Consider the following 24,967-nt stretch of genomic DNA (forward strand, 5'->3'; position numbering starts at 1 on the left):
CAAACAGCTATTATCATTACCATATTCACGGCAAAGTCCCTTAACTCTAACACAACTCGTGTTCTTCAATGGTTGTTTTATTTTGTCATTGGTGGGGAGCATTAAGCTGCTATGTAATATGAATTTAATACATATGGACAATAAAAATTTCCATGCACAGATGAAGTGCTAAAAGTTAGTTGCAGCAATAATATGAAAAATTGAAGCGTAATAGCAAATACTGAATTTCCTCAATTATTATCGTCAAGATAATAAATACGCATAAGATATTATTACGTGAATACAAAAATTTTAGCTGTTTCGTGCAGGTGAATATTTAGAAGTAGTGCAATCCCACGGCTATTACTAACTAAACTATATATAATATATGAAACTGACACGAAAACTTCCAATTAGAACACGAGAACTCAGAAGCCTGACACTAGGATTGAATAGCATATTCAAAATCTGTAAGAACTACATCCAAAAGAGTTAATTCAAAATAAACAAGGTTTATAACAGATATTTGCTTGCTTCAGCAGTTCAGCACTGACTACAAATATCTCCCTAGTTATAAGGCTTGGCCTAACTCTTACACACACACCACATAAATGATGCAGATGAACAAGCTGAGAAAGATTTAGATTGCGTTGGCAGTTCTAAATACTCTTTTTATAAATAAAAAAACGCAAAAGAATATCAGAAATTAAACAACAATTTAAAGTTATGGGCTTTAGACTTCAGAAATAATAGGAAAAGAGAAAATTATAATGAAAATTCAAGCTTAATTTAACAAGCACAATAGCTTTACCAAAAACCATATCCTAATTGCTAGTGTTTTGTAGAAATCACTTGCAGAGCTGCTCGACTGCAGTCACAATTTGAGCAGGTTGAACCACTGTCCATTCCTCCAATGTTCCAGCATAAGGAGTTGGCACATCCTGAGAGGATAAACATACTATAGGGGCATCCAAATAGTCATGGAAATTTTCAGTAATAGCAGCTGTCAAACTAGCACCAATTCCACCTGTTCGCATACACTCTTCCACAATTAGCACACGATGTGTCTTCTTCACCGAATTCCCAATTGTGTGAAGATCGAATGGTTTCAAAGACCTGATATCAATTACTTCAGGGTCATACCCTTTGTTCACCAGTGTCTTAGCAGCTTGCATGACATGATACCTCATCCTGGAATAGGTTAATATCGTGACATGCTCCCCAGGCCTAACCATTTCAGCTTCTTCGAGTGACAATACATACTCTTCATCTGGAATTCTCTCCTTGAGGTTATAAAGCAAAACATGCTCGAAAAGAATCACAGGGTTCTCACTCCGGATTGCAGCTTTCATTAAGCCCTTGGCATTGTAAGGGGTTGAGCAAGCCACCATCTGGATTCCAGGGATTGACTGAAAATACGACTCCAATCGCTGCGAGTGTTCTGCTCCAAGTTGCCGCCCAACTCCACCAGGTCCACGAATGACGATTGGTATCTTGAACTGGCCTCCAGATGTGTAATGGAGCATGCCACAATTGTTAGAGATCTGGTTAAATGCCAGAAGTAGGAATCCCATGTTCATGCCCTCAACAACTGGCCTCAGACCAGTCATGGCAGCCCCAATGCCCATGCCCGTGAAGGAGTTCTCAGCAATAGGGGTGTCCAAAACTCTAAGGTCTCCAAACTTTGTGGCAAGACCTTTAGTCACCTTGTAGGATCCTCCATAGTGACCTACATCTTCGCCCATGACACATACACAAGGATCCCTCTCCATTTCTTCTTCCAAACCTTCACGTAGGGCCTCAAAAAGGAGAAGTTCATGCCTAAAAATAAAATGCATATATAGTTAGTTACAATCAGTGCATAACAAGGTAATAGCAAACAAAAAAAATGTTTTTTAACAACTTTGAATTTGGCACTTGTTTCTAACATGTCCTTGGAGTGTAGAAGTATGGATAGCAAAAGGATTATGGACTGATATTGATGGCTTGATTCTGTCCATGGAATCCTTTAAGGATCTGGTATTCGAACTTATGATATCATTACCAGAGAAATTTTGTTCTTTTGTAATAACCATGACAAGTGTCTGGAAGAGTAGAAATGAATACATTTGGAATAATAAAGAGGAGACCAAGATAGGGATTATCCAGAGGGCTGATACTGTCTTGTCGGAATGGAAAGCGGTGCAGGTGGTTTCCACCAATATGAATGTAGCCATCAACAGTTCGTCCAGTGGTTGAAGCCCCCAAACAGGTTTTGGAGCTTGTCTAAGGGATGATACAGGAGAGTCGGGTTTTGGAGCTTGTCTAAGGGATGATACAGGAGAGTTTATGATGGCAAAGATGGGCTGGATGAATGCAGTATTGCGAGTCAAGGAGGGAGAAGCACATGCAATATTACAAAGTTTATTATGGCTTACAAATCAGAACATTCCTAATGTCTTACTTAATCAGATTGTAAACAGATAGTAGATCAGATTAAGAGTAAAGAGGAAGATATCACTGGTTGTGGGTTTATTCTAAACCAAATTAGAGATATTTTGAGATCTTATCCTTCATACTCTATTGAATATGTGAGAAGGCAAGCAAATTTGGTGGCTGACTCTTTAGCTAGGAATTCCTTCCTTTTTGAGCAACACCGAATCTTCCTTAATACTCCACATTGTATTGTTGATTTTATATCAAGGAAAGTATCTGATTCTGTTGCTGTCAAAAAAAAAAACTCTGAATTACATGTCACTAGAACGTCCCAAAAGTTTTTAACCATCATCACCTTAACTCTTTTTTGTTACTGCAATATTCTTTCAGACCTAAAGAAGTTGTCATCCCTAAATTTTGTCCGTAACAAGGTAACACCTTGGTCTACATTCTGCAGGGAGTTTGCCTAAGGCTTTCTACACAAAAGTTTTGAAGTATCACATCAAGGGACTACCAACCACAAACAATCTTTTCTGAGACTCTTCATCCATCAATCTATCTAAAATATAATCCTTTGTTGCATTCTTATCTGTTTTGGTCCTTAAATAAGGAAGTCCAGATTATTTTTTCATCTATCTTATTTCTTTTTGTGTTTGTTTGTCAGTTCCTAGTTTTGGTCAGTCAAAACCTGTCTCTTAACTGAGAGGTGTTGCCTTATAATTTGATTACCTTTTATGGACATTTAGTATAGTGAAAGAAAAACTGTAAGAGTCTTGATTGACTGTTGAGAACAAAGGTAAACATTGTATGGATATTGTTACTAATCTTAGCAAGAATGAAAAGTATTGTGGGTGTCATGGGACAATGAGTTGTTGCCTTACAAGGAATTTTAAAGTGACAAGTACACAACTATTCCAAAAGCTTAAAATATTCTCCTAAAAATAAAACTTAAAAATATTGGGTAAGAACATGTGAATGATTTTATTCAAAGCTGGTCACCCTACCTTGCACTCAAAATTAAATTATATTTAGAAAAAAGAATCAAACTCGTCACTTGTAAAGAAGCTTTGATATCAGGTAATTACCCCAAAAGCTTATGTTGCTGGGTAAAGCACATGAATGGTTTGACACTAACATGTAACAATATCTAGGATACATCTCATAACATTATTATCATAGAATATCTTAAAGTATCTAGGATTATCTCTTCCAAGTGGTTTTCATATTTCTTTCCTATTTGATATGGATTATGAGATGTCCTCTAGATGTTTTAACACATAGGAATAGGATGTCTTCACTCTTCAGTCTGTGTTAATATGCCATACAGGGAAAGGTTTGTATAGTCAACTCTATAGAGCATGTCTGTTCTTTTGATTCAGTGTTGTATTGTTTTCTGATGGAATATGTCCTCTTATTCATCACAAAATTAAAAGCATAAAGTGAAAGGCATAAAATTGTCCAGTATCATTTTGTACTTTCAAGCAGCATTTATAAACAAACCAGAAGATAAACTAAATTAACTAATTACATTATAACTACAATCTAGACCTACTTTTATGTCATTTATCAAAGGGTAAAAATGTGCTGATGATGGGATGATGTGGAAGCCAGTTCCCCATATTATTTACTCATCCACAAATACGGGAATTTAGGCTTTTTCTTCTTTACAATGCTTCCATTTTCATGTATACCAAACACACCCTAAACCTATGCTTAATTGGAATGAATAAGAAAAAAGATGAAATTGCAAAGGTATGTAGATTCTATTTATGTTGAAAATTGAAATGAATTGTCATTTCCACTACCCATCCAACCATAGGCCAAGTGTTTGTAGACAATACCAAATTAGAAAAAGTGAAACACAGCCATTAATTTACAGTTTTTCACTAAAATAAAGTCAATCAATCAGCAAAAGGGTAAACAAACTAAACATATTAACATAGATTCATCTCACATAAAAAAAAAAAATTAAAATGCTTAAATTTGTAAAACATGGAAATACAAAAGTAACTAGCAAGTGATTACAAAATGAGACATACCCAGATTTTGATGTAGAAGCCGCAGGACGGCCTTCCTTTGTCTATAAAACAACCAACAAACACAATTTACAAACTTGATGACAACATTGATCCCAAACCAAACTTCAACAAAAGGGAATGGAATGAGAGTCATGAGAAAACTTACTGCAACTGCATTAGTAACTAACAATTCATGCTTACGAGCTCCAGCCTTCAGAACCTGGCTGCTTACCCTTGTTGCATCAGATCTGACCACAAAAATGCCATCTTTCCTCTCTGAACCAATCAATTATTGCACACAGAATGAAAAGAAACAACATTTAAAAGTCAATAACAAAAATCTCAATAAGAAGCAGTTTGAAAATTTTGAAGAAAGAAAAGGAAAGAAATTTAAGAAGCGAACCTGAGAGGGATGTACGAGAAGGAAGATGGAACTTGTTGGAGTTTGAAGAAGCCAATGATGGGTTCACAACTCCCAATCCCTGGAAAAGGGTCGCCATTGGATCACCCAAGAAAGATGGAAATGAAAGATTTATTTATGGGAGGGAAATGGACGGAGAAATTAAGGAAGATGTGTTGTGTGTCTGTGCAGTTACTTTCACCTAGTTTCTAATGTTAGTTATTATGAATCTTTTGGTTCTACTCTGTCTCTGTCACTTGTTGTGAGCATAGTTTCCATCGCCAGCACCACCTCTTTTTCTTGTGGACGATGATGCTTTCTGCCTTGTCTAGTTGGTGGCCTAATTGGACCTAACCCCCGTTTATAATGGGGCCGTTGCTTTCTGCACTCTACGAATTTCTACCTGCACCTCCATGATTTTAATATCCCAAAACTGCCCTCTCTTTTTATAAGTTCCTCTCCCCCTTCTTTCCTGATGCAGCTTCTTCTCTGACATTCAATTTCCATCCTCACGTATCAACTGGTGCATATTCAAAGGTGATTTTTGTTTTTATCTCACTACTATGCTACTAGCTTCAGGAATGGTCTTCAATGGTGATTTCACCTCATGAATAATAATAGGGACGAATGAAAAAATGGGGCTATGGAAGAGGGGTGTGGGGGTGGCCATCACAGCGGTTTGCATGAAGGAAATGAGATTAGGGTTAGGTATGCTGTATGAAAATAAGAAGAAAGAGGGACACAGTTTTTTTTGGGATTTTCAGTTTTCTTTAAAATTATATGGGGTGCAGGCAAAAAATATGGGGTGCAGGAAGCGTGGGCCTTATAAGGCATGGGAGTTGGGACCTCACACTGCATGCTCAGTAATTATTAAATAATTAAATTTTAAAGGAACCTATCCGTGCAAATTCGCAATTTTCCAACTTGACTTAAAAACAAAAAACAAAAGTAGTCTAAAGTTTGCCTAAGTTTCCTCCGTCAAGCACAAAAGATATAAAAACTTTTCCACCTATTCTGATGCTTTCTATCTATCATGCAATGAACCTATGAATAAAGGAATTTAGTGAACAAGAATGAATGTTTAAAATGTTTAAAAATAAAGCAAGTTGGATGCGTTTTGTAAGGGTCAAAGTTGGTTAATGATTGCCAGTCGCCTCAAGGCAAACATACATGGTATAAACCACCGAAAATGTCTAACAATTTGTCATTTTTAATAGTACTAATTCAATTTGATGTTAATGGGAATGTGAAATATGACAGAACACCTAGTAAATAAAATTTATTAAATTAAATTTAAAAAATATGGATCTCATGCGACTGAACCACTTTCCGTCAAAATAAAATGTGACAGAACCACTAGTAACTTTATTATACTATACAAATTTCTACTTTTACGATGTATTATCTATTGTTGCATTTGGTTATCTCAATTACTGTTACTTTTATATATATTAAGATAAGATAAAAAAAAAATTCTTGTAAGAACTGAATCTAATTGGAGAATGGCCATAAAAAAGAGGGAGAGAGAGAAAAAAATACTTCTTAAAAGGAAAGAACGAGAAGAAAGATCCATCTGTGTTCAAATTTAGTCCCTGATATTTGTGTATTTTTAATTAAAATTATAGTTTTACTTCAGTAGTCTAAGAATGCCTGTGATGTTAATTATTTGTGTTCTACAAATCCTTAGACAATGCTTAATGGATTGCATCTAACTTTTTTCCTTCGAATGGGGGAATTGTATTTTCTGAAGATAGTTTGTGGCAGCCAACTGAAGCAACTATGTCCAACATATCAAAACTATCCGTGAACAAGACAACGGAAAATATCAAAACTATCCGTGAACAAGACAACGGAAAAGAAAAGGAGTAAATTTAGGAGCCCCAAGGAAATTATGAATAAAGGAGAAATTATGAAAAAAAAGAGTAAATTTAGGAGCCCTAAGGCAACAGAAACACTATTAGACTGTTTTTGTTTTAATGGAGGTGTTAAGAATAGTCTCACATCGAATAACTCATGAACATGATAAGTGTTTATATAGTTGAGTAGACCATCTTCTTATGAATTAGTTTTTAAAGGAATCATTTAGATGTCTTTGCTGCATTATTAAATTAATATGGTATTAGAGTCGAGTCATATAAAGATTTAATAAGAATGAGAAAGAACCAATATAAATAATGATAGATCTTTTTTAAAATATATTTAAAACTTAAATCAAAAGACAAAAATTCTAAAGACCTAAGTGTTTTTTTTTTAATTTACAAAGGCAATAAAAATATACTTTCCCCACTAGGCTAATTCTAATGAGTTGTCGAAATGTTTGTTTGGATAAAGTTAAAATGACGTTTGTTAGATAAAAAAACAATTTTGACATTAATAAATCATGTTTAGATTTTTTATCTTCCAAAATCAATTTTTTAGTAAGTAAAATTTTAAATACTTATATTTATACTTTAAAAGTAATTTCATAACTCTTAAAAAAATTAATTTCGTAACATTATTTAATAAAACTAAATATTCTAAATTTATTTTTAAAAAACAATTCTACGTACAAATTAATTTAATATCGATTATTTTAAAACTAATTCTTAACATTAACTTTTAAATTAAATTTATAAACATTTAGAATAAATCAGCCCTGTTACCCGTCCCCCCAAAAAATGAGCTCTAAGCCGACAGATTTTTTGTTGACGTGAACCAAATAATAATGGAAGAAAAATATATTAAGAAATCATTTTCATTTATAATATCCTAATGGATATGTATATACATTTTACAATTTCGTTTTATTCATACCGACCCTCATAAAGTTATTTAAAACGTTAAACAATGTATAATGTAGTTTTTGATCGTGAAAAACAACTTGGACAAATAGAAAGATTTGTTAATAAAAAATGCAGAAAAATAATTTTAAATCATAAAAACATATAATGAAAAATATGGAATTTATATATTATAATTTTATAATCATATTTTTTTTTTGAAATTATACTCTTTTTTATTTTATTTTTTCCTTTCTAAGTGAAATATTAAAAGAAAAAATAAAATTACAAAAATCATTTATATTCGATATCTTATTGAAATTTTGAAACGAATGTTAAAATACATAACAAATTAATATTCATAATTTTTTTTTAAATATCTCTTAAATTTTTAATATTTTGTTTTTAGATATAATTAAAATTAATATTAATATACAATATCAATGCAAACTTTGTTTATACTAAATGAACTAATCAAAAAATATTTTAGATATGATTTTGTATCATTTTAAATACATTCTTTTATTTCTTTTTACTTTTTACACAGTCAAATTAATAACCTAAAGCATTATCTGAGACTCTACAATTTTTCTTTCTTTTCTTTCAAAATCTTTCATTCACCTTTGCTCCTTAAACCAAACGCACTCATTAAAAAAAAAAATAACAATCTAACTATATACAGTACTTTATAATTAAATGATAGTACAAAAAATTATTTTACAGTGATAACATATTCTAATTAGATTTGAAAAATTAATCTCTTAATGAATAATATAATGTGTTGATATGTATTTTTTTTTACATTATCATTCAATTATAATTATAAATTATTATGTATGTTCATAAGAATAATTTCTAATAATTAATAGTAAAACACTTACACTAATAATGCATGACTCTTATATTCTTAATTTTTATATTATATTATATTATAGAATTTTAATTTAAATACACCAATAGTATAAAAAAGTATATAATTACTTATAATTTTTCCAACTTTTAAAGTAAATAATTACTTTAAAATTCTTATCAGCATAATTTCTCATGAATTAAAATTATAATTTTTTTAGATTGAATGTAACCAGAATGAAACTCGTATTATAATATATCACATGATTCACATCATACGTACGGAGTATCAAATTAACAATAGTTTAAAGTATTTGATTCTCTTTTTTTTTTTATATATTTCGCATCTTTATCCTTAAGATCTTATTTATTACCAGTATATTATAATGTTAAAAGAAAAAGACTTAAAAAAGTGACAATTATTTATAAAATTAGTAGTAGTTAAAAATAAAAAAAAATATATTTGATGAATGAATGGTTTGGCGCAAAGCACGTGTCGTTTCATTGGCAAGCAAGAGTGACAAACAACGTCAGGGGTGTTGCCCACCGCACCGCACCGCACCGCACGCAGCAATGCCATCATCAACACATTCATTCGTCACTCATCACGCCGTCGCCTTCTGTCACAAATATTAAAAACCGTGAAACATGTGCTCAAATTGAATTTAATAATAAACCCCCCCCCCCCCCACCAAATATTACAACTCTAACGTGCTTTTGCTTTCGCTGCCTACAACTAACACTGTATACCAGTGCTTTCCAAATTCTTCAATCATATATATATATATATATATGTATATATATATATATACATCTACCATCCTCCATATCTTTTTTTTTTCTATATGTGGTATTTGTATACACGTTATCTTTACTTTTTCTCTTCATCACAGTTCAATCTTTACTCAAAGAATATAGAAGATGAGGAAGAATTGCAACTTGGAGCTTCGCCTTTTCCCTCCTTCCCTCTCCGATCTTCGCCCCATGTAAGCTGGTTTTCTCTCTCTTCTCTTTTTAATTAAGGTTTTACTTTGTGATGAGTTTTGATATATTTGTCTATATATTAATTTGCACAAGCTTGTACTTTGGATTAATTCATGGTTTCTGAGTTTTTAATTTCTTTTGTGTGTTTGAATGGAAGGATGGAAGCAGAAGTTAGTGAGAGACCCCAACAACAGGTCGCCCACCATCAACAGCAACAGCAACCACAACCACAACATCCGCTGACCATTTTCTATGATGGCAAGATTTCAGTTTCAGATGTCACAGAGCTTCAGGTATATACATATATGCTCCTTTTGTTTATCACTGTTCTTTATTTATTTCTTTATTTTTCCATTTAATTAAGTAATCTCTTTCTCTATATTTTTTGGAAAATATATAATCTTTGATTTGGTGGTGTAGACACCTGGGAAAAAATAAGAAGAGGTAGAAGACAAATAATTGATATGATTGTTAATGTGATTTGAAAAAAAAAAAAAAGAGAAAGAAATGAAGAGTTTGGATAAGATGTTTACATTTATTGGGTGTTGTTAAGATAGCTAGTCTAGGATGGTAAAAAACACCTTGAAGCTTAAACGGTAAAAGGACCTTGTTGAATTAAGCTAGATATAGTATAGTAGAATATATTATGATATCTTTTAATTTTATTTACTTTTAATTCCTTAAAATTTGCTAGATGATACTTGTATGATCATTATTCAGTTGTTGACACCTTTATATAAGTGTATTTTTTTATCTACTATCATCAATGGAAAAATATAATTAAATATCTATTTTATTTTGTCTATAATTTTAATGGTATAGTATTCTACGTATTTTATTATAACAAAGAAGCAGCTATCCATTACTGCATAACATTTTTGTTAAACTGAACATTCATGGGGTAAATAATTAGGAAAACTATACTTGGACACTCAAGTGCTAATTAATAACCAGGGAGAAAGAGAAATATATAAGTATATAATGTGATAAAAAGAGAGATAGAAAAATAAAAAAATATTAATAAGTTCTTACAAATAAAGAGGTGCCCACAGTGACTGTGGTTAATTATATAATTTGTCAGATAGTGAGTTATAATGAGATGAGTAAGTAATAAAATATAATATTTGACTATACCCTGAGAGAGAATAAAGATATTTATTTAGGGAAAAGTCTTGCAGACAAGTTGGTGATAAACCAGTACAAGACAAACGAAAGATATAAAAGGTTGAAGGTCGTATTTATGACTATTTGACTGCTTAGTTAGAATTGGGTTTCCAAGAAGTTTCGGGGTATAAAAGCAAAGACTCATTATTAGACCTAAAAAATTTGGACACAACAGTGGAACCTATCGACACTTTTGCCTTTAATTTGGTGCATGTTTTTCTCGAGAGGTTTTCTTTTTATCGAGTCACCTTATTTCATAATACTACTACTACTGAATAAAGAAAAATAATAAATGAGTCGATAATTTTAGGCGCAGAATATTCACATGGTGCAGGAGTCCTGAGGTCAATTATTTGGATTATGAAAAAGAGTTCTAAAGAGTGGGGTCATGTGTATTGCATGCAGGCCAGATCCATATTAATGCTAGCAAATAAAGAGATGGAGAAAAGAGTGATGACACCAACGGGGTCAGAACCATCTTCACCAATATTACTGCAATCACCTCATAACATGTATAGCCCCGGCACTGGACTTTCCATGAAAAGATCACTGCAGAGGTTTCTCCAGAAGAGAAAGAATCGTGTCCAAGAAACATCCCCATACCATCACGAGCTAATTAATGTTAAATTATCAAAATCATCAAGGGAAAACAAATGAAAATTTGGGTTGGTTGTTGGCTACCTTGTTGCAAGACTATACTATCTATGATGAATGAAATCCCTTTTTCCCCAACACAGTTGGGCTTGTAAATTAATTAAGTGCGGTTATGAAACTCATACAATTTCTTCGTTAATAATGTATGGTTTCTTAGTGTGTGTATGTGTATATATACTGTTTTTTTGGAGTTCAAGATTTAGCTAATTGACTTTTTCCAAATGACAAAAAAGTTTTTAATCTAGTTTATCTATACCAAAAAATAGTACACTTCAATCCGATGAATTCTTAAAACATGTAATTTATATATATTTTTACATAAGTGTTATATATATATATATTTTTAATGTAAAATTTGATAAAATTAACTGTTAAAATATGTAATTTATATATATGTTAATTTTTTTTGAATAAATTGAATATTTATAGTTATATATAGTCTTATAGCTGATATTTTTTTTATATATTTTGAAAAATATATTATATGTTTAAAATAAAATTAATTAATGAAAATATGAAATAATTTATAAATTATATAAAATTTTGTATAATTGATTTATTTAACTCGAATTTCAAATCAAAGAAATTTATTGTTTATATAAAGCTTAATTTAAGCATAAATAAATAAATTTAGAATAAGTTAATTTCTCATGTTTGTGAGCGCACACATGCGCATGTACATGTTTGGTGGATGTATGTGTGGGTGTGTTCGCGTGTCTACTAATAATTAGAAAAATAATTAAAGTGATTATTTTTTGTTTATTCTTTAATTTATAAATTCAAAGTGATCGATATTTGCATTGCCTGTTTGCCTAAAGCTCACAGAATAATTTTAACAATTCTTAGCGGTGTTCACATTTAGGAGGATTTAGCATTACTCATGTGAATGTTCACAGTTTACTGACCTGTTAAATCTTATTTATGGTTTAAAAATTTAAAAGAATACATACTAAAAATATATATGTTATTTATAAAAGAATAATTTATAAGTAAGTTATTTTTTCTATTCACTTAAAAATAGACATATTAGAAGTTAGTATTTATTCTTTTACTATTTTCCTAATCCCTTTTCTTTCCTTTCCTATCATTTTCTTATGATCAATTCTTTTCATCCCACTACTCTCTCTTTTGAACGGATATATACCTTTCTTGTTTCTTTTATCTGTAGTTTGGCGAAACACAAAAAAAAAGTAATTTAAATGAGTTGATAATTTTGAGTTTAAAATCTTTTTAGAATTTCAAGTTAAAAGATAAAGTGTATTTAATGTATAGTGGGAATTAAATTTTTTTTTATCACTAAGATTTAGGTGATTTAAATACAAAGTGAAATATTAAATTTTACTAGATAAAATTTATTTGAATGCATGCATTGAAAGTTGTTTTTGTTTCAACTTTTAAGAAAATTTATTTATTATAGTTGTTGACAATTTTTACTATAAATAAAGAAGAGAATTATTGGAGAAACAACACAAGAGAGTGTATGAGAAGAGAGATTGTAAAATAAAGTCATATTATTGAGAGAAAAGTATCTTTATGCAAAAGTGTTATAATTTTTTGTAACTATTGGATGAGATACTCGGATTGAGTGATACACTATTTAGGATGAGTTGCAATTTTGTAATTATTTTTGTGATAGGAAAATATTTTTGAGACGCGGTTCGATAGACATATGCAAGATGTGTCGAATTATGTTAAATTCATGTGTTTGTTATTATTTTTTCTACGATGTAAATTTTGTTGTTGTAATTTTATTTGTGAAAAATGTTGATTATCATTATATTTTTTAGTGTACAGTTGTAACAAAGGTATATTCATAATATTACATGTTATATTTTTTTTATATAAAAAATATTTTTGGATTTTTTTATTGCTTGCTTCAAGGTATTCGCTAATATTTTTTTCCATAATTTTATTATAAAAAGGGATACCATGATTCGTGACTTTTATGAATTTGTACAATTTTTCATATATTTTATAGAATAAAAAGAAATAAAAATAGAGATTAAAAAACAGAAAAATGTATAATAAGATGGTCGATATATAAGAAATTTAGATAAAAAAAATTGTATAACTAATATAATCCTTTTAATAAGGAAACTTAGAAAGCAATTAAGAAGTGTCGGCGAAAGACTTGCTGAACCTTTGTAATCACACTGCAAGAATAAAAACGTTTTTAAAATTGCACCGTGCTGCTACATCTTTAAAATTAAATGTCAGTGTCCATTCTTCTTGAAAATGTCGTTTTGGAATTAGGAACCATGATTCCGACATGAAACGCAACTTTAATTTGACGTACTACCTTGTATAACATTCGAGGAACTGAACTACATACCTATCCCTTAATTGTTTGTACTTATATATGCTTACCTTTCATTAATTAATCTTTGCTCATTAGGATTGAATAATATGGCTAGATATAAACTAGGATATATATTTATAGGCTCTTCATCCTTGTTCAACCTGAATACTTTCAATATTAAATATGATAAAGTTATAAATTTAGTCTCCTATTTTAGAATTATAAATTTGGTGTCTATAATTTAATTCACAAATTTAGTTTCTTGTTTTATTTTTTCAATCTTGTTATTTTTACTGTTGATCACCACATGTCATATTTTTATTAGACGTTGATCGTCACGTGTCACATATTTATGAAACGTTAAATTTCATGCACTTAATTAACAACAACAACCTTTAATAAAATCGTGACACGTAACGGTCAATGTTCAATAAAAATACAACACATGACAATCCAGATAAACAATTAATAGTTAATGTCAAATTTTGGAACTGATTGAAATAACGGGATTAAAAAAATTGGAATATTAAATTCGTAAATGAAATTATAGGAGGAAAAAAAAATCAAATTATGAGACAAATAAGAAACCAAATTTATAATTTTGTTTGGAAAGAAGATTTTGAATAAACCGAGAATAAAGCACAAGCCAACAGATACTGATATTTCGGTATAACTAGGAATAGTTTCAAATTTAAGTTTTGAATACAGTTGTGTTAAATGCTGATAGAAATTAAAAAAAAAGTTTTGTTAGTTTGTAACTAGTAATGGTGCAACTACCATCATTTAATGTTCAGCATTCTTTTGACCCTATCCCATGCAACAATGCAAATATATGCTTTCTCTTACCTAAATCACAGAAAGAAAAAAGCTTTGCTTGGAGCATGACAGTCTGTCATTGACAGATGAAGTTTTTACCAAAATATATATGTATATATATATATTAAAAAAAAAAACTTGCTGCGGTCTTCGTAACTCCTAAGTTACTCAACCATGCATGCTTGATAAGGTTGGCTCATTGTTTCGGGATGGATTTAAAGGAAAATTATTTATCATAGATAATGAGGAAATAGATCGTGGAATTGTGAACTTCTGAGGCATGTGAAAATGGACATACAAATGGAGAGAATCTCGCGCGTGACACTCTTTGTTGGTTTTTTTTTTTTTTTTATCTTTGGCTATGTTGTGGGCCGGGGGGCCCGGATTGCCTTGGATCCTGCAGTCACAATCGAAAGGACCAGATTTTTTCACTTATATTTTATTTAAATATTTAATGGTGAGGATTACATGCAGTCAATGCTGTGACAGCAGACAATCCATGTCCATGTTGTGGGTATTTTCTTCTGCCCATTCCACCATACACATCAAATTTAAAATGTATGAATTTCACTAAACCCATTGAAAAAGACACCGTGATTTGTGACACACTCAAGTAAAACGTTTTCAATATTGCACTGTATCGCATCATTGTGTCAGTGTCACTAACCCCAAATCCATAAGCCAACCAATGAATAGGGGTATATTTTTCGTGAACCTTTAACATGGAATCTTGTACGTGTTGTTGGTTCTATTTCAAAGTGACAGTGACACATTTCTTGAAAATGACGTTTGGGAACCATGGTTGCAGATGAAACACAACTCTTGACTTACTTGAGAATAAGAGGATAGCATTTGATCGAGGAACTGAATTACCTATCATTTGTTGTATATATATTCTTTGCTTTCATTACTCATCAGGATTGAACAATATCGCCAGATTCGTCAGTAATATAAGCTACAACTACAATATATTAATTATAAGCTCTTCGATGTTAAACCTGAATACCAGTATCAGATAAAAACAAAGAGGATTAGGAATAAACTGAGATTAAAATCAACTGATACAAAATTGTGCCAGTTCGATCATTGATATTGAGTTTGAGTCTTCGGTATATGTACAACTGTGATAATTAAATACTTAAAAGAAAAGTTATGTTATCTATAATAATCTTATTTAGTTCGAGTTCAAGTAGGATTGCTCCCATGTAAAAAAAACACGAGATTAAAACTGAGGTTGCATTCCTTTTTGAATTCGGTGTAATTGAAATTCTGTTTGCTCCGATCCATTTGTCTTGAGTTGTTATAACTTTGATCCCTTCTTTGCTTCTCCTTTTCCATGGTCTGAAAGTTCTATGTCCTATGTAACAAAAAGGAAAGGAAAAACAAAAACAGAAACGAATTTAACCCCTTGATCTGCAATCTGCATGCATTGCTTCATTAGGCTGAAAACTTATATGTTCATAAGATTTATATCAACCTTCCAAATTCTCATGTTGAAGTCGGAAACTGGAGTACAATGATCTTCATCTCAGGGGCTAAGTGCTACAGTTTGTGTATCACTTAATGTTCAGCATTCTTTAAAATAACTATAAAGGTACAATTGCAACTAGCATGTGTTGTTTAACTTAATTTTTATGGATTCTAGACATATCATTTATTTAAAATTAAAAATTTCTTCTCTACTTGTAGAATATATTCTAAAAAAATAGATAAAGTTGCAAAGGTTTTGGGTATACACCTTCCAGTCCATCTTCAACGTATAGAGTTAGGCACTTGTCGAAACTAGCTCTGAAAAAGTGGTGCCATATACTTGATTCGTCGGCAAGCACCAATAATTTGGCTTATTTTTGTTCAAAGAAGACACTATATCCCATGCAAATGAAAGTGGTGCTTGTCGACGTTGTATCTTAATTCATGTACATGACGTTGTATCAAGCACAATATGTTGTGGGTATTTTCTTTTTAAGAAGGTCCATGTGTTCATCATGGATTTTGTTCATGGTTGGCTCCTAGCTTTGTAAAGTCTCATGGTTTGCATTTACAGTGGTTTAGAGTCAAAAAGTGTGTGTGGGGGGGGGGGGGGGGGGGGGAATTGAAAGAAAAAGTATTGTCTTGTAGATGATGCGATCAATGGGTTTCTTTGGGGGTTAGAAATTAAAGCAATGACAAGTCGCCTTTTGAGTGTGGTAGGTTCCTTTTAGCTATTTATGAGTAAGGCTATTTAAGTAAGGGGACATCAAGTTATTTAAGAGGATGCAATTTTCTGTGTAAGGCAAAAAAGAGAATGTGGCAAATAGCTTGGGTTAAAGACAAAATAGGTGATAAGGTCAGTTCATCTCACTTGGTCAAGAGCAGTGTACCAAACATTTTAAGAGGGTGACCTTAGCCATGAATGTCTTGTGGTCCTATGTATCTTTTGTTCGAAATGTGATGTGTATTGTTCTCCATCCCATGATAACCATCACATCTTTTACATGGTCTTGGGGACATTTTCAATCCAACGACATCAAGCAACTAATCAAATCAAAATTGTCGCACCTAAATGGAGATACATGATCATAAAACTTAAGCTTTTCTTAAGAAAAAAAGTACATTTTGTTGGCAATTATGTTTCTATAGTTTACCAAATCCACCAAGTGCAATGAATTAATTGAGCCCACAGATATAAACTTATTCTGTAGAGTGAAAGGAAAGAAGTAGCAATTACCAATAACTAATGCATTAAGGCTCATTGTAACAACAAAGTTCTCCATTGAATCATGAAATAAGATCAAAGGTTATTCTAAAATTCCTATGAAGGTGGAGTCCTACTCCTGTCATTTCATAACTTAGGAGCAAATCTTGGGCGATCCCACTCTGTGACAACATGGTCACGAGTTATCTCCTTGAGTGAACGGCAACCGCTTAGAGCCATAGTTAGTTCAAACTCATCACGAAGCATTTGAAGTACTTTTCTCACACCAGCCTCACCATCAGCAGCCAATGAAAACAGCACTGGTCTACCAATCTGAAATTTGAGATGAAAGGCAAAGATATAAATAGCAGGAATGTGGGGTTAGCTAGATTATTTTAGATCATCTGCATCTAATGAAACACTAGAAAACAATGAAATAGAAAGCATATTCCATAAGTTTCCTTAGCATTTTTGGGAAATCCATATTCTAAGGAAATTTCTTAGATCAGGATCATATGCACCGTGGAACTTAGAAACTGCACCTCTATGATGCATATATGCTTTGATTCAGTATCGCAAGAAAGCATTCAACAGTTTAATTAATTTTCTATGATGGTGTGATCAAACTTTAGTGTACTTACGAATACACCAGCTGCTCCAAGAGCTAGTGCTTTAAAAACATCTGTACCTCTACGAATTCCACCATCCAGAAAAACTGGAATCCTTCCTTGTGCAGCTTTAACTACCTAGTCAATTCAAGCAACCAATATTTCCAACATGTTAATGAATTGAAAAGTAACATTATTCTTCAATAGGACCAAGAAATTTAAAATAAAAAGATGAAAAATGGGATGATTACAAGTAAGGAAACAGGCAAAAAAAAGATATTTATAATGATTCAAATATAACAGCTTTAAAGTTTTGATGCACAATGCATGATTAGCTAAAAAATCAAACAAAGAATGGGCAAGACTTAAGTTCTACTATCGACAATTATAGCATGGAAGTGGTTCATTTTTATTTCAATTAGTTAAAACACACCAGAAATGATTAGGATCTAGTACCTCTTCCAAAGCCATAATAGTAGCAGGGACATAGTCAAGTTGGCGAGCTCCATGATTGGAAACAATGATTCCAGCAACTCCAGCTTGTACGGCTATCCTTGCTACATTATATGGGATTGGAGTCATGATTCAGAAAACAATCCCAATAAAGATAAAATGGAGAAGGAAGGAATAAAGTGCATCTGTTTGATAGGCTTACTATCTTCAGCTGTAAGTACACCCTTTAATAAAATTGGCAATGAAGTGATTGTTTGGAGCCATTGGATATCCTGAAACCAGATTTACCATAGTATTACTTTCCACATTCAGTGCAACATATTAGAAAATTGTATATGTCAAATATCTATATCACCTTCCAGTTGAATGACTGATCAAATGGTCCAGCAACATAGGAGGCAACATTAGAGTCACTAGTCTGGAATGTAATCCCAAACAGAAAATAACAACAACAAGAAGATGACCAATAATGGATAAAGCCATCTGTTTTCAAAATTTCATAACAATAATTGAAAGTAGCTATGTAATCACACACCTTGTCCAGTTTTCTAAGATCCAATCCTTCAAAATTCTTCAATACCAGGTGTGATGGCAATGCAAATCTGTAAAATACCCCATCAAACAATGACCAATGTAAAGTTTTAGAAAAGACTTTCCATTGAAATTTCAAAATGGTTGCCAAGTGCCAACCTGTTTTTGATGTCAGCCTCCCTACGACCAAGAATTGGAGTGTCCACAGTAAGGGCAATCGCCTTAAAACCAGCTCTTTCAGCTCTTCTCACGAGCTGAGCAGCCACATTTCTATCTTTAAACACCTGAGAGAAGAAAAGAACAGTAACATATTAGGTATTAACACAAGATTGTTGAGAATTTTGGATAAGAGGAGATATTCATATTAGTGCTGTTAGGAACCAAGAATTGAAATGAGAAAGAAAATAAAGAACTTTACTGAATTGTAAGAAAAGAACAGAATATAGGAGAAAAAACTATCTTCCAAGGGTTTTGTTTTCCCTTCACAAAGGATTTCTCCTTTCACAAAGACTTAATGCTCAATTTACAATGAAAACAAATCTCCTCTCTCTCCTATCCTTCTTCCCTTATATCTATCTGATCAACCCCTCTAACTCACTAACTAACTAACTCATTAATAGTCTAACCATCTTAACTAACTTTTCCTTCTTATATCCTAACAAGTGCTTGCATAATTGAAACCAAGAGAATAACATTTTGTTATTAAAGGAAGTGTGGTGGAAATTACAGAGCAAGGAAAAGAAATTATTCGTGAAACTATTAAGATCTTTTCTAGCAAAAAACACTGGAAACAAAAAGTGTTAGGAACCTAACTATGCTAGCTATGCTAAACTACACTAAGATAAGTACTGGATAATTTCTCTTACATTTATACTGGAACTTAAGCGCAAGGCTAAGGCCAATCGTTGTCCTGCTGTGCTAACACTAGTAACAGAATTCCTATCTTACGGTTATAACAGAGTGGAGATATTTTGCAGTAACAGAATTAGTGGATAAGCACTAATGGAAACAACAGAATGGATGCAGTGCCTATCCATTGTTGTCCGTAATCACTGAAACAGGTGGGCTTCCTAGTGGATCTTTTGGGCCTGCTATTGGGCATCATGTTGTTGCTGTTATCATGCCTAGTGCTGCTGTAGTATTGCTATCAAAATGCAAGTAATACATTGCCCAGTGGCAGTATGCAGGAATGAAGCCTTAATTTGCGAAACTCATTAAAGCATTGATAAAAGTTCAACCAAAAAAACATAAATTGACAATTCATAAAAGTGATTTCCTGTTTTATACTAAGTTGCTTGAAAATCTTATTGTATTCAAGGGGGAGACTTATAACACACATCACAGAAAAGAGAGCTGTGGAAAAAGAAATGAGGAAAAAATACTCACATAAAGTTGAAAAAAACGAATGTCGGGACCTGTTGAAGCAACCTCCTCGACACTGGAAGTAGCCCATGAAGATAGTGTCTGTGACAAAAAAACTTATGAAAACTAATCTGTTGGAAAGTAATCAAGTGCAACAAATGCATGCAGTTCAGTAGGCATATAGAATTTTATATTACAGTCAAATAAATGATAAAAATACAAGGAAATATATATATTTTTTGTCTGGAAAAAAAAAAAACCAAAGTGGATGACAAATATGGTAAAAGCCAAACCATGATTGTGCCAGCTGCTGATGCTGCTCTAGCAGTAGCTAATTCTCCTGAACAAAAGTTTCATAATTTGTTTTAATTCAGAAGTTTTTCTCAATTGTTGTGGTAATAAGAAATAAACTTCAATTAAAAATATATTAAGAATCAGGGACTTATGCATTAACAATATCAGCATAGTTTATGTTTAATTCTGATAATTTGTAGTTATACTAGAAATAACAACCACAATAGTCAAACGACGTCAAGATTGAAGCATTGTGCAATATTCTACTCTATAAAACACTAAAAAATAAAATAAAATTTCCAGAAGCTCCCAAACCATTTTCTGTTTCATTTGAAAACATCGGTTTCTTGAGATCGTCTTCAATTATTGCAAACATTTTAGAAAACAAGTTAGACAGACTTAACTTGCTGGTATTTTCTCCAAAAACGGTTATATGAAATTGACTGAGATTTTTAAGATAAACTCATTTGCTTCATATGGGATTGCAATCTTATTTAAGGAAGGATAACAGCAGTTTTTGTTGAGAAGGAAATGTTCTCCTGTCTTTGTAATTAAGAAAACCTCTTTTAAATCCTCCTTTCATGTTCTTGTGCTCATAGCATACTAAAGCATACAAAACCGATACCAGTTTCAGCATAAACATACTCCATAAGCTTTCTTTTAAAGAGCCACAAGATGCCTTCTAATTCAATTAAATGCTAGGAAGCTACATTATGGCATTCTATATCTCATCCTATAATCATTCCACCTCAAGGTATGGGAATGTATAATTGTGTGCCTTTTGCCTTTATGACTATGAAGTAGTTATATAAAACAACAACAAAAGACTGAAGTTATGTTTAGATGCTTTCAAGGTCTGCTCAAAAAGTAAAACTGAAAAAACTTTTTGTTTCATTTTCAGTTGGATTCAATTAAAACTGAATTTTATCCTAATTTTGCCTTGAAACTCAGTTTGAAATAGAGGTAAAGGAAAAATTGCTTTTGCATACTCAATTTACAAAATAAAGTTCATTCAGACTTAGGTTTATAAACTTTAATCCAAACATGCACCAAATGTAATGGCAATATCTTAATGTGACACAGACAAATGTGTATGATTACATACCTTCAGGGTGGGCCATCTTTTGCATGGCTGTTGGAGCAATCATGATAGGCATTGATATTTTGAAGCCCAATACAGTTGCAGTCAAGTCTATCTTGCTTACATCAACAAGAATGCGCGGTCGGAACCTGTTTGAAGTAAACCAAATAGATATTGAGAGAAGGGCTTCAGAATAAAAAAGATGAAAATTAATTAAAGCAAGCATAAGTTGCAATCCCATAACAGAGGGAAATCCTAATGTGTCCTTAGTAATCAAAAGGTAAACTTAGATATTGAATGAAAAGTTTCTACGGGGCCGAACAAATAAATAAAGGTCCTGGTTCCTGAGAAAAGTAGATTACAGAATCCTTGAGAATGCATTTTGGTTCTCTTTCAAAGTCCACTGATCCTCTGCCCCTGACGCATAGTAATCATAAACCATCTTTGGCAATTTTTCCTTTGCAATTGCCTCATACTCGTTAACATTAGTTATCATATCCATCTTCATAAGATTTTCTTACAATTTCCGCAGGATCTGCTGAAAGTGAGTTTGAAGTATAGAAATTAAATAACATAAAATCATATCAAATCCATTCCAATGCAAAGTTGCTATGCAATATCAATAAATGCAAGTATGAATATATCTGAAGTTCACTGACTCATTTCAGAACACTACAAAACATGCTAGTTAGAATCCTGTCAAAACACAATCTTGGTCAACGTGATAACTAAAAGCAGAAAAAAGTAGTCTTTTGGTGTCCATCAATGGTATTTCAATTAACAACCACAGAAGAGTAGTCTATTATGAAAAAGAGTTATCATTCCATGTCAAACGAAAGATTCATCAGTCCCCACCACATGAAAGCATGATCTTCTTAATTTTTCACATCAAAACCCCGCTTTCATGATATGTTATGTATGTACACATAATTAGCTTGTTTAGTTTCATGTTTCAGATGTGATTTTCCATGTTTCAGATATGATTTTCAAAAAGCTAATAGTTATAGTTTCTACATCTCAAAAGTGATTTCTCTATTCTCAATATGTTTCCAAACATGTTAAATATCTACAAGTGATATTTTCTTCAACAAGTAAAATTACTTACTTTATCCTATAAAGCAAGTGTTCACGTTAGAGGAAACAGATCCCAACTTATGGGGTCATTTTACTTTAAATTCACCCTTTCAAATTAAGTGAGCTAGGATCAAATTCGGAAGAAACCCATGATGGAAAACAAACCAGGAGATTAAAAATCCAAACTTTCAAATTGTTTAAACCTCAAACAGTACCGCAAACAGGTAATTGCAATAATCAAGTACAAATATGAAAGGAACCATAAACTAAGACTACAAAACAAAGTTAATCATGTTCATAATCAATGGGTAATAATAAGAATTTATGATGAAATATGTTATACACAACTGCAAATAACACGGAATTAAAATCAGGTACTAAGGGAGAACCTTTGGCTTGGGGTGCCAAGGTGAGGAATACGAGATGAAGCTAAAAAGGAACAAGAAAAAGTGTTGAGAAAAGTGAAAGAGTCACAAGGCATATAACAGAGCCAAAGAAACACAAGGAAAATAATAATAATACAGAAATTGCATAGTGACAAAATGATAAGTATTATTTTTCTTATTTAAAGGGGTGGCTTAAGCCAATTACAATGAAACTCTATGTTGGGATCTGATCCCTACAAAATCACAGGAGGCTCATGGAATCTAATCCCAAAGGTAAGCTATGACCCTATGAAGCCATCCAATCTGGCACCGAGTTCCCTTCTCTGAACACAAACTTTAACTCTCCTGAGAATAGATGCATAGTGGTGAGTAGATTTTCAAGTCTTCCTTAACCAGTTCAACACAGCTTTTTAATACCTCTCTGCTCTGCCATGCCAATTCAAGAGTATATAGCACTGAATTTTGCCATCAAAACACTGGAATCCTCTACAGGCTTCATCCTTATCCATCTATTACAAAGAAATCCCAATGTCTTTGTGAGTTCAACAAAACATTCCAGATAGATTTCGCAAAGGAACAGTCCCTTAACAGATGTAGCTGTCTCTTTCTCAGCAGCACATATATTACATGATTGCCCTTTTCTCGTACGTTTGTTTATAAACAGCCACGCAATGCAACAGAGACCAGATAAAAACATTGATCCTTTCCATCCCCAAAGATAATTAATACCAATCTGAACATTTGTCCCTGAAGGAAGCCAGGCCTGATTCCCAATCATCCATTGGGTCCGTCCTTATAATAGCATCATCCCAACACAGTTCAAATGCTTCTCCAAATTGCCTACACATTATGCCTTTTGATGACACCGGGAATAATGTTGCTTCCACATCCACAATGGCATGATCACGATACTCACATATAGAAGGATGACATAGGGAAGATCTCATGACACTCTTTGTTGGTTTTTTCACTTCTTTGGCTTCGTGAGTGTTTGTTTTCTTGTTGCGTTCAACTGAAGCTAAATATTTTTTTGATTTCACATTTCGTATGTGACTTTACACGTTTTGGACGTGATTTTCAGAAGATAATATTATAGCTTCAACATCTCAAACATGATTTCTCTATTGTCAGCATGTTTCCAAACACTAATAGGGTAGATAGCACGGGTCACTTTTTTTTTTTGCAAAATTGCAAATTTGGTCCTCAGTTTATCTCCAGTTTCGGATTTGGTCATCAATTTATCTCCAGTTTCAGATTTGGTCCTCCAATAATTTAATTTACGAATTTGATCCAAGGCCATAATTGGACGTTGACGGTTAACAAATGATGTTGACAGTTCATGTGTCACGTTCTTATTAGATGATGATTGACACGTGTCATGTGTTTTGATGAGATGTTAACTCCATGAAAGATGAATGCATTGCTATTTTCATTAACCAATTAGAACATGACATGTGACAGTCATCATCCAATAAGAACGTGACACGTGACAGTGAATCTCACTTGTTAATGGTCAACGATCCAATTGTGGAATAGGAGACAACATTACACGATTTTACAAAATAAGGGGGACCAAATTCGTGAATTAAATTACTGGGGGACTAAATCCGAAACGGAAGATAAACTAGGGGATCAAAAATACAATTTTGCCTTTTTTTTTTCATGAGCCAAATATATTTATCAACCTATTAGTTAGAAACTAATCAAAATTTGATTTTGAATTATTAGTTCCTATATTTTTTTTCCCTTAAAGACTTAGTTAAGTTCTTTGGTTTGAAGGATAACACACAAGCTAGCAATTTTATCTATTTTTTTTTTATTTCTGTGTGAATTATATGTTTGCAACAATGGGAACAAAATTTTCTCAATTCCAATCAACTAGGCATATTGTGTCCGATTCTTTTTAGTGATATATTTAGAAATACTTGTTGATCTCGCTTGTTGTGACGGTTGCTACTAGTTCAAGAAAATTTTATAACTAAAAGTCAAACATGATTACTAATTAAATAAATCATTTTTCCACGCAACAAGACCTTACACTTTGAATTTTATACCTTTTTATAAATTATGTGTATATAATTAAAAAGGAATATTAATACATCATTATACATGCTTTGAAATAATTTTTAGCTTAACATAATTATCCTAAATATTAAAAAAACTGAAT

The 24,967-nt window shown here is 32.1% G+C and overlaps 3 protein-coding genes across 7 annotated transcripts; 1 reads left to right on the plus strand and 2 right to left on the minus strand.

Annotated features, from left to right (window-relative positions):
• Positions 1 to 629: 629 nt before the first annotated feature.
• LOC114421566 (pyruvate dehydrogenase E1 component subunit beta-3, chloroplastic-like) lies at positions 630 to 5,124 on the minus strand. Its single transcript, XM_028387545.1, has 4 exons — positions 4,816 to 5,124; positions 4,579 to 4,688; positions 4,434 to 4,474; positions 630 to 1,800 (listed from the first exon to the last, which is right to left on the minus strand). The coding sequence occupies exons 1-4, from the start codon at positions 4,910 to 4,912 to the stop codon at positions 828 to 830; spliced, it is 1,221 nt and encodes a 406-aa protein (XP_028243346.1). The 5' UTR covers positions 4,913 to 5,124; the 3' UTR covers positions 630 to 827.
• A 4,091-nt stretch (positions 5,125 to 9,215) lies between these two features.
• On the plus strand, positions 9,216 to 11,395 carry LOC114424455 (protein TIFY 5A-like). The gene is made up of 3 exons (XM_028391306.1): positions 9,216 to 9,406; positions 9,562 to 9,697; positions 10,974 to 11,395. Exons 1-3 carry the CDS (start codon positions 9,342 to 9,344, stop codon positions 11,223 to 11,225), a joined length of 453 nt encoding a protein of 150 aa, XP_028247107.1. The 5' UTR covers positions 9,216 to 9,341; the 3' UTR covers positions 11,226 to 11,395.
• A 5,491-nt stretch (positions 11,396 to 16,886) lies between these two features.
• Positions 16,887 to 22,914, minus strand: LOC114421569 (peroxisomal (S)-2-hydroxy-acid oxidase-like). Of its 5 annotated transcripts, none has more exons than XM_028387553.1 (12): positions 22,804 to 22,914; positions 21,703 to 21,875; positions 21,365 to 21,489; positions 20,259 to 20,305; positions 19,990 to 20,067; positions 18,763 to 18,887; positions 18,608 to 18,674; positions 18,428 to 18,490; positions 18,275 to 18,344; positions 18,076 to 18,176; positions 17,653 to 17,757; positions 16,887 to 17,344 (listed from the first exon to the last, which is right to left on the minus strand). In XM_028387553.1, the coding sequence occupies exons 2-12, from the start codon at positions 21,846 to 21,848 to the stop codon at positions 17,159 to 17,161; spliced, it is 1,113 nt and encodes a 370-aa protein (XP_028243354.1). In that variant the 5' UTR covers positions 21,849 to 21,875; positions 22,804 to 22,914; the 3' UTR covers positions 16,887 to 17,158. The 5 variants fall into 5 exon arrangements, with proteins under 5 accessions (XP_028243354.1, XP_028243355.1, XP_028243353.1 ...); XM_028387554.1 differs by having other exon boundaries at positions 18,428 to 18,442; positions 21,703 to 21,878; positions 22,804 to 22,900; XM_028387552.1 differs by having other exon boundaries at positions 21,703 to 21,878; positions 22,804 to 22,900.
• Between the last annotated feature and the right edge of the window lie 2,053 nt (positions 22,915 to 24,967).

This window comes from Glycine soja, chromosome 8, assembly GCF_004193775.1.
Source record: "Glycine soja cultivar W05 chromosome 8, ASM419377v2, whole genome shotgun sequence".
In the NCBI taxonomy this organism is placed as follows: Eukaryota; Viridiplantae; Streptophyta; class Magnoliopsida; order Fabales; family Fabaceae; genus Glycine; species Glycine soja.

Bases quoted from the DNA above. Each gene is read 5' to 3' on its own strand.
- LOC114421569 (XM_028387553.1), bottom strand. From the start codon at position 21,848: ATGAAGATGGATATGATAACTAATGTTAACGAGTATGAGGCAATTGCA. The intron at 18,675-18,762 runs GTTGGCACTTGG...GGTATTTTACAG, and splicing joins GAGGCTGACATCAAAAACAG to ATTTGCATTGCCATCACACC. The intron at 18,177-18,274 runs GTAAGCCTATCA...CATATAATGTAG, and splicing joins TGTACTTACAGCTGAAGATA to CAAGGATAGCCGTACAAGCT.
- LOC114421566 (XM_028387545.1), bottom strand. From the start codon at position 4,912: ATGGCGACCCTTTTCCAGGGATTGGGAGTTGTGAACCCATCATTGGCT. The intron at 4,689-4,815 runs GTTCGCTTCTTA...TGATTGGTTCAG, and splicing joins TTCTCGTACATCCCTCTCAG to AGAGGAAAGATGGCATTTTT. The intron at 4,475-4,578 runs GTAAGTTTTCTC...GTTGTTTTATAG, and splicing joins TAGTTACTAATGCAGTTGCA to ACAAAGGAAGGCCGTCCTGC.
- LOC114424455 (XM_028391306.1), top strand. From the start codon at position 9,342: ATGAGGAAGAATTGCAACTTGGAGCTTCGCCTTTTCCCTCCTTCCCTC. The intron at 9,407-9,561 runs GTAAGCTGGTTT...TTTGAATGGAAG, and splicing joins CTCTCCGATCTTCGCCCCAT to GATGGAAGCAGAAGTTAGTG. The intron at 9,698-10,973 runs GTATATACATAT...TATTGCATGCAG, and splicing joins CAGATGTCACAGAGCTTCAG to GCCAGATCCATATTAATGCT.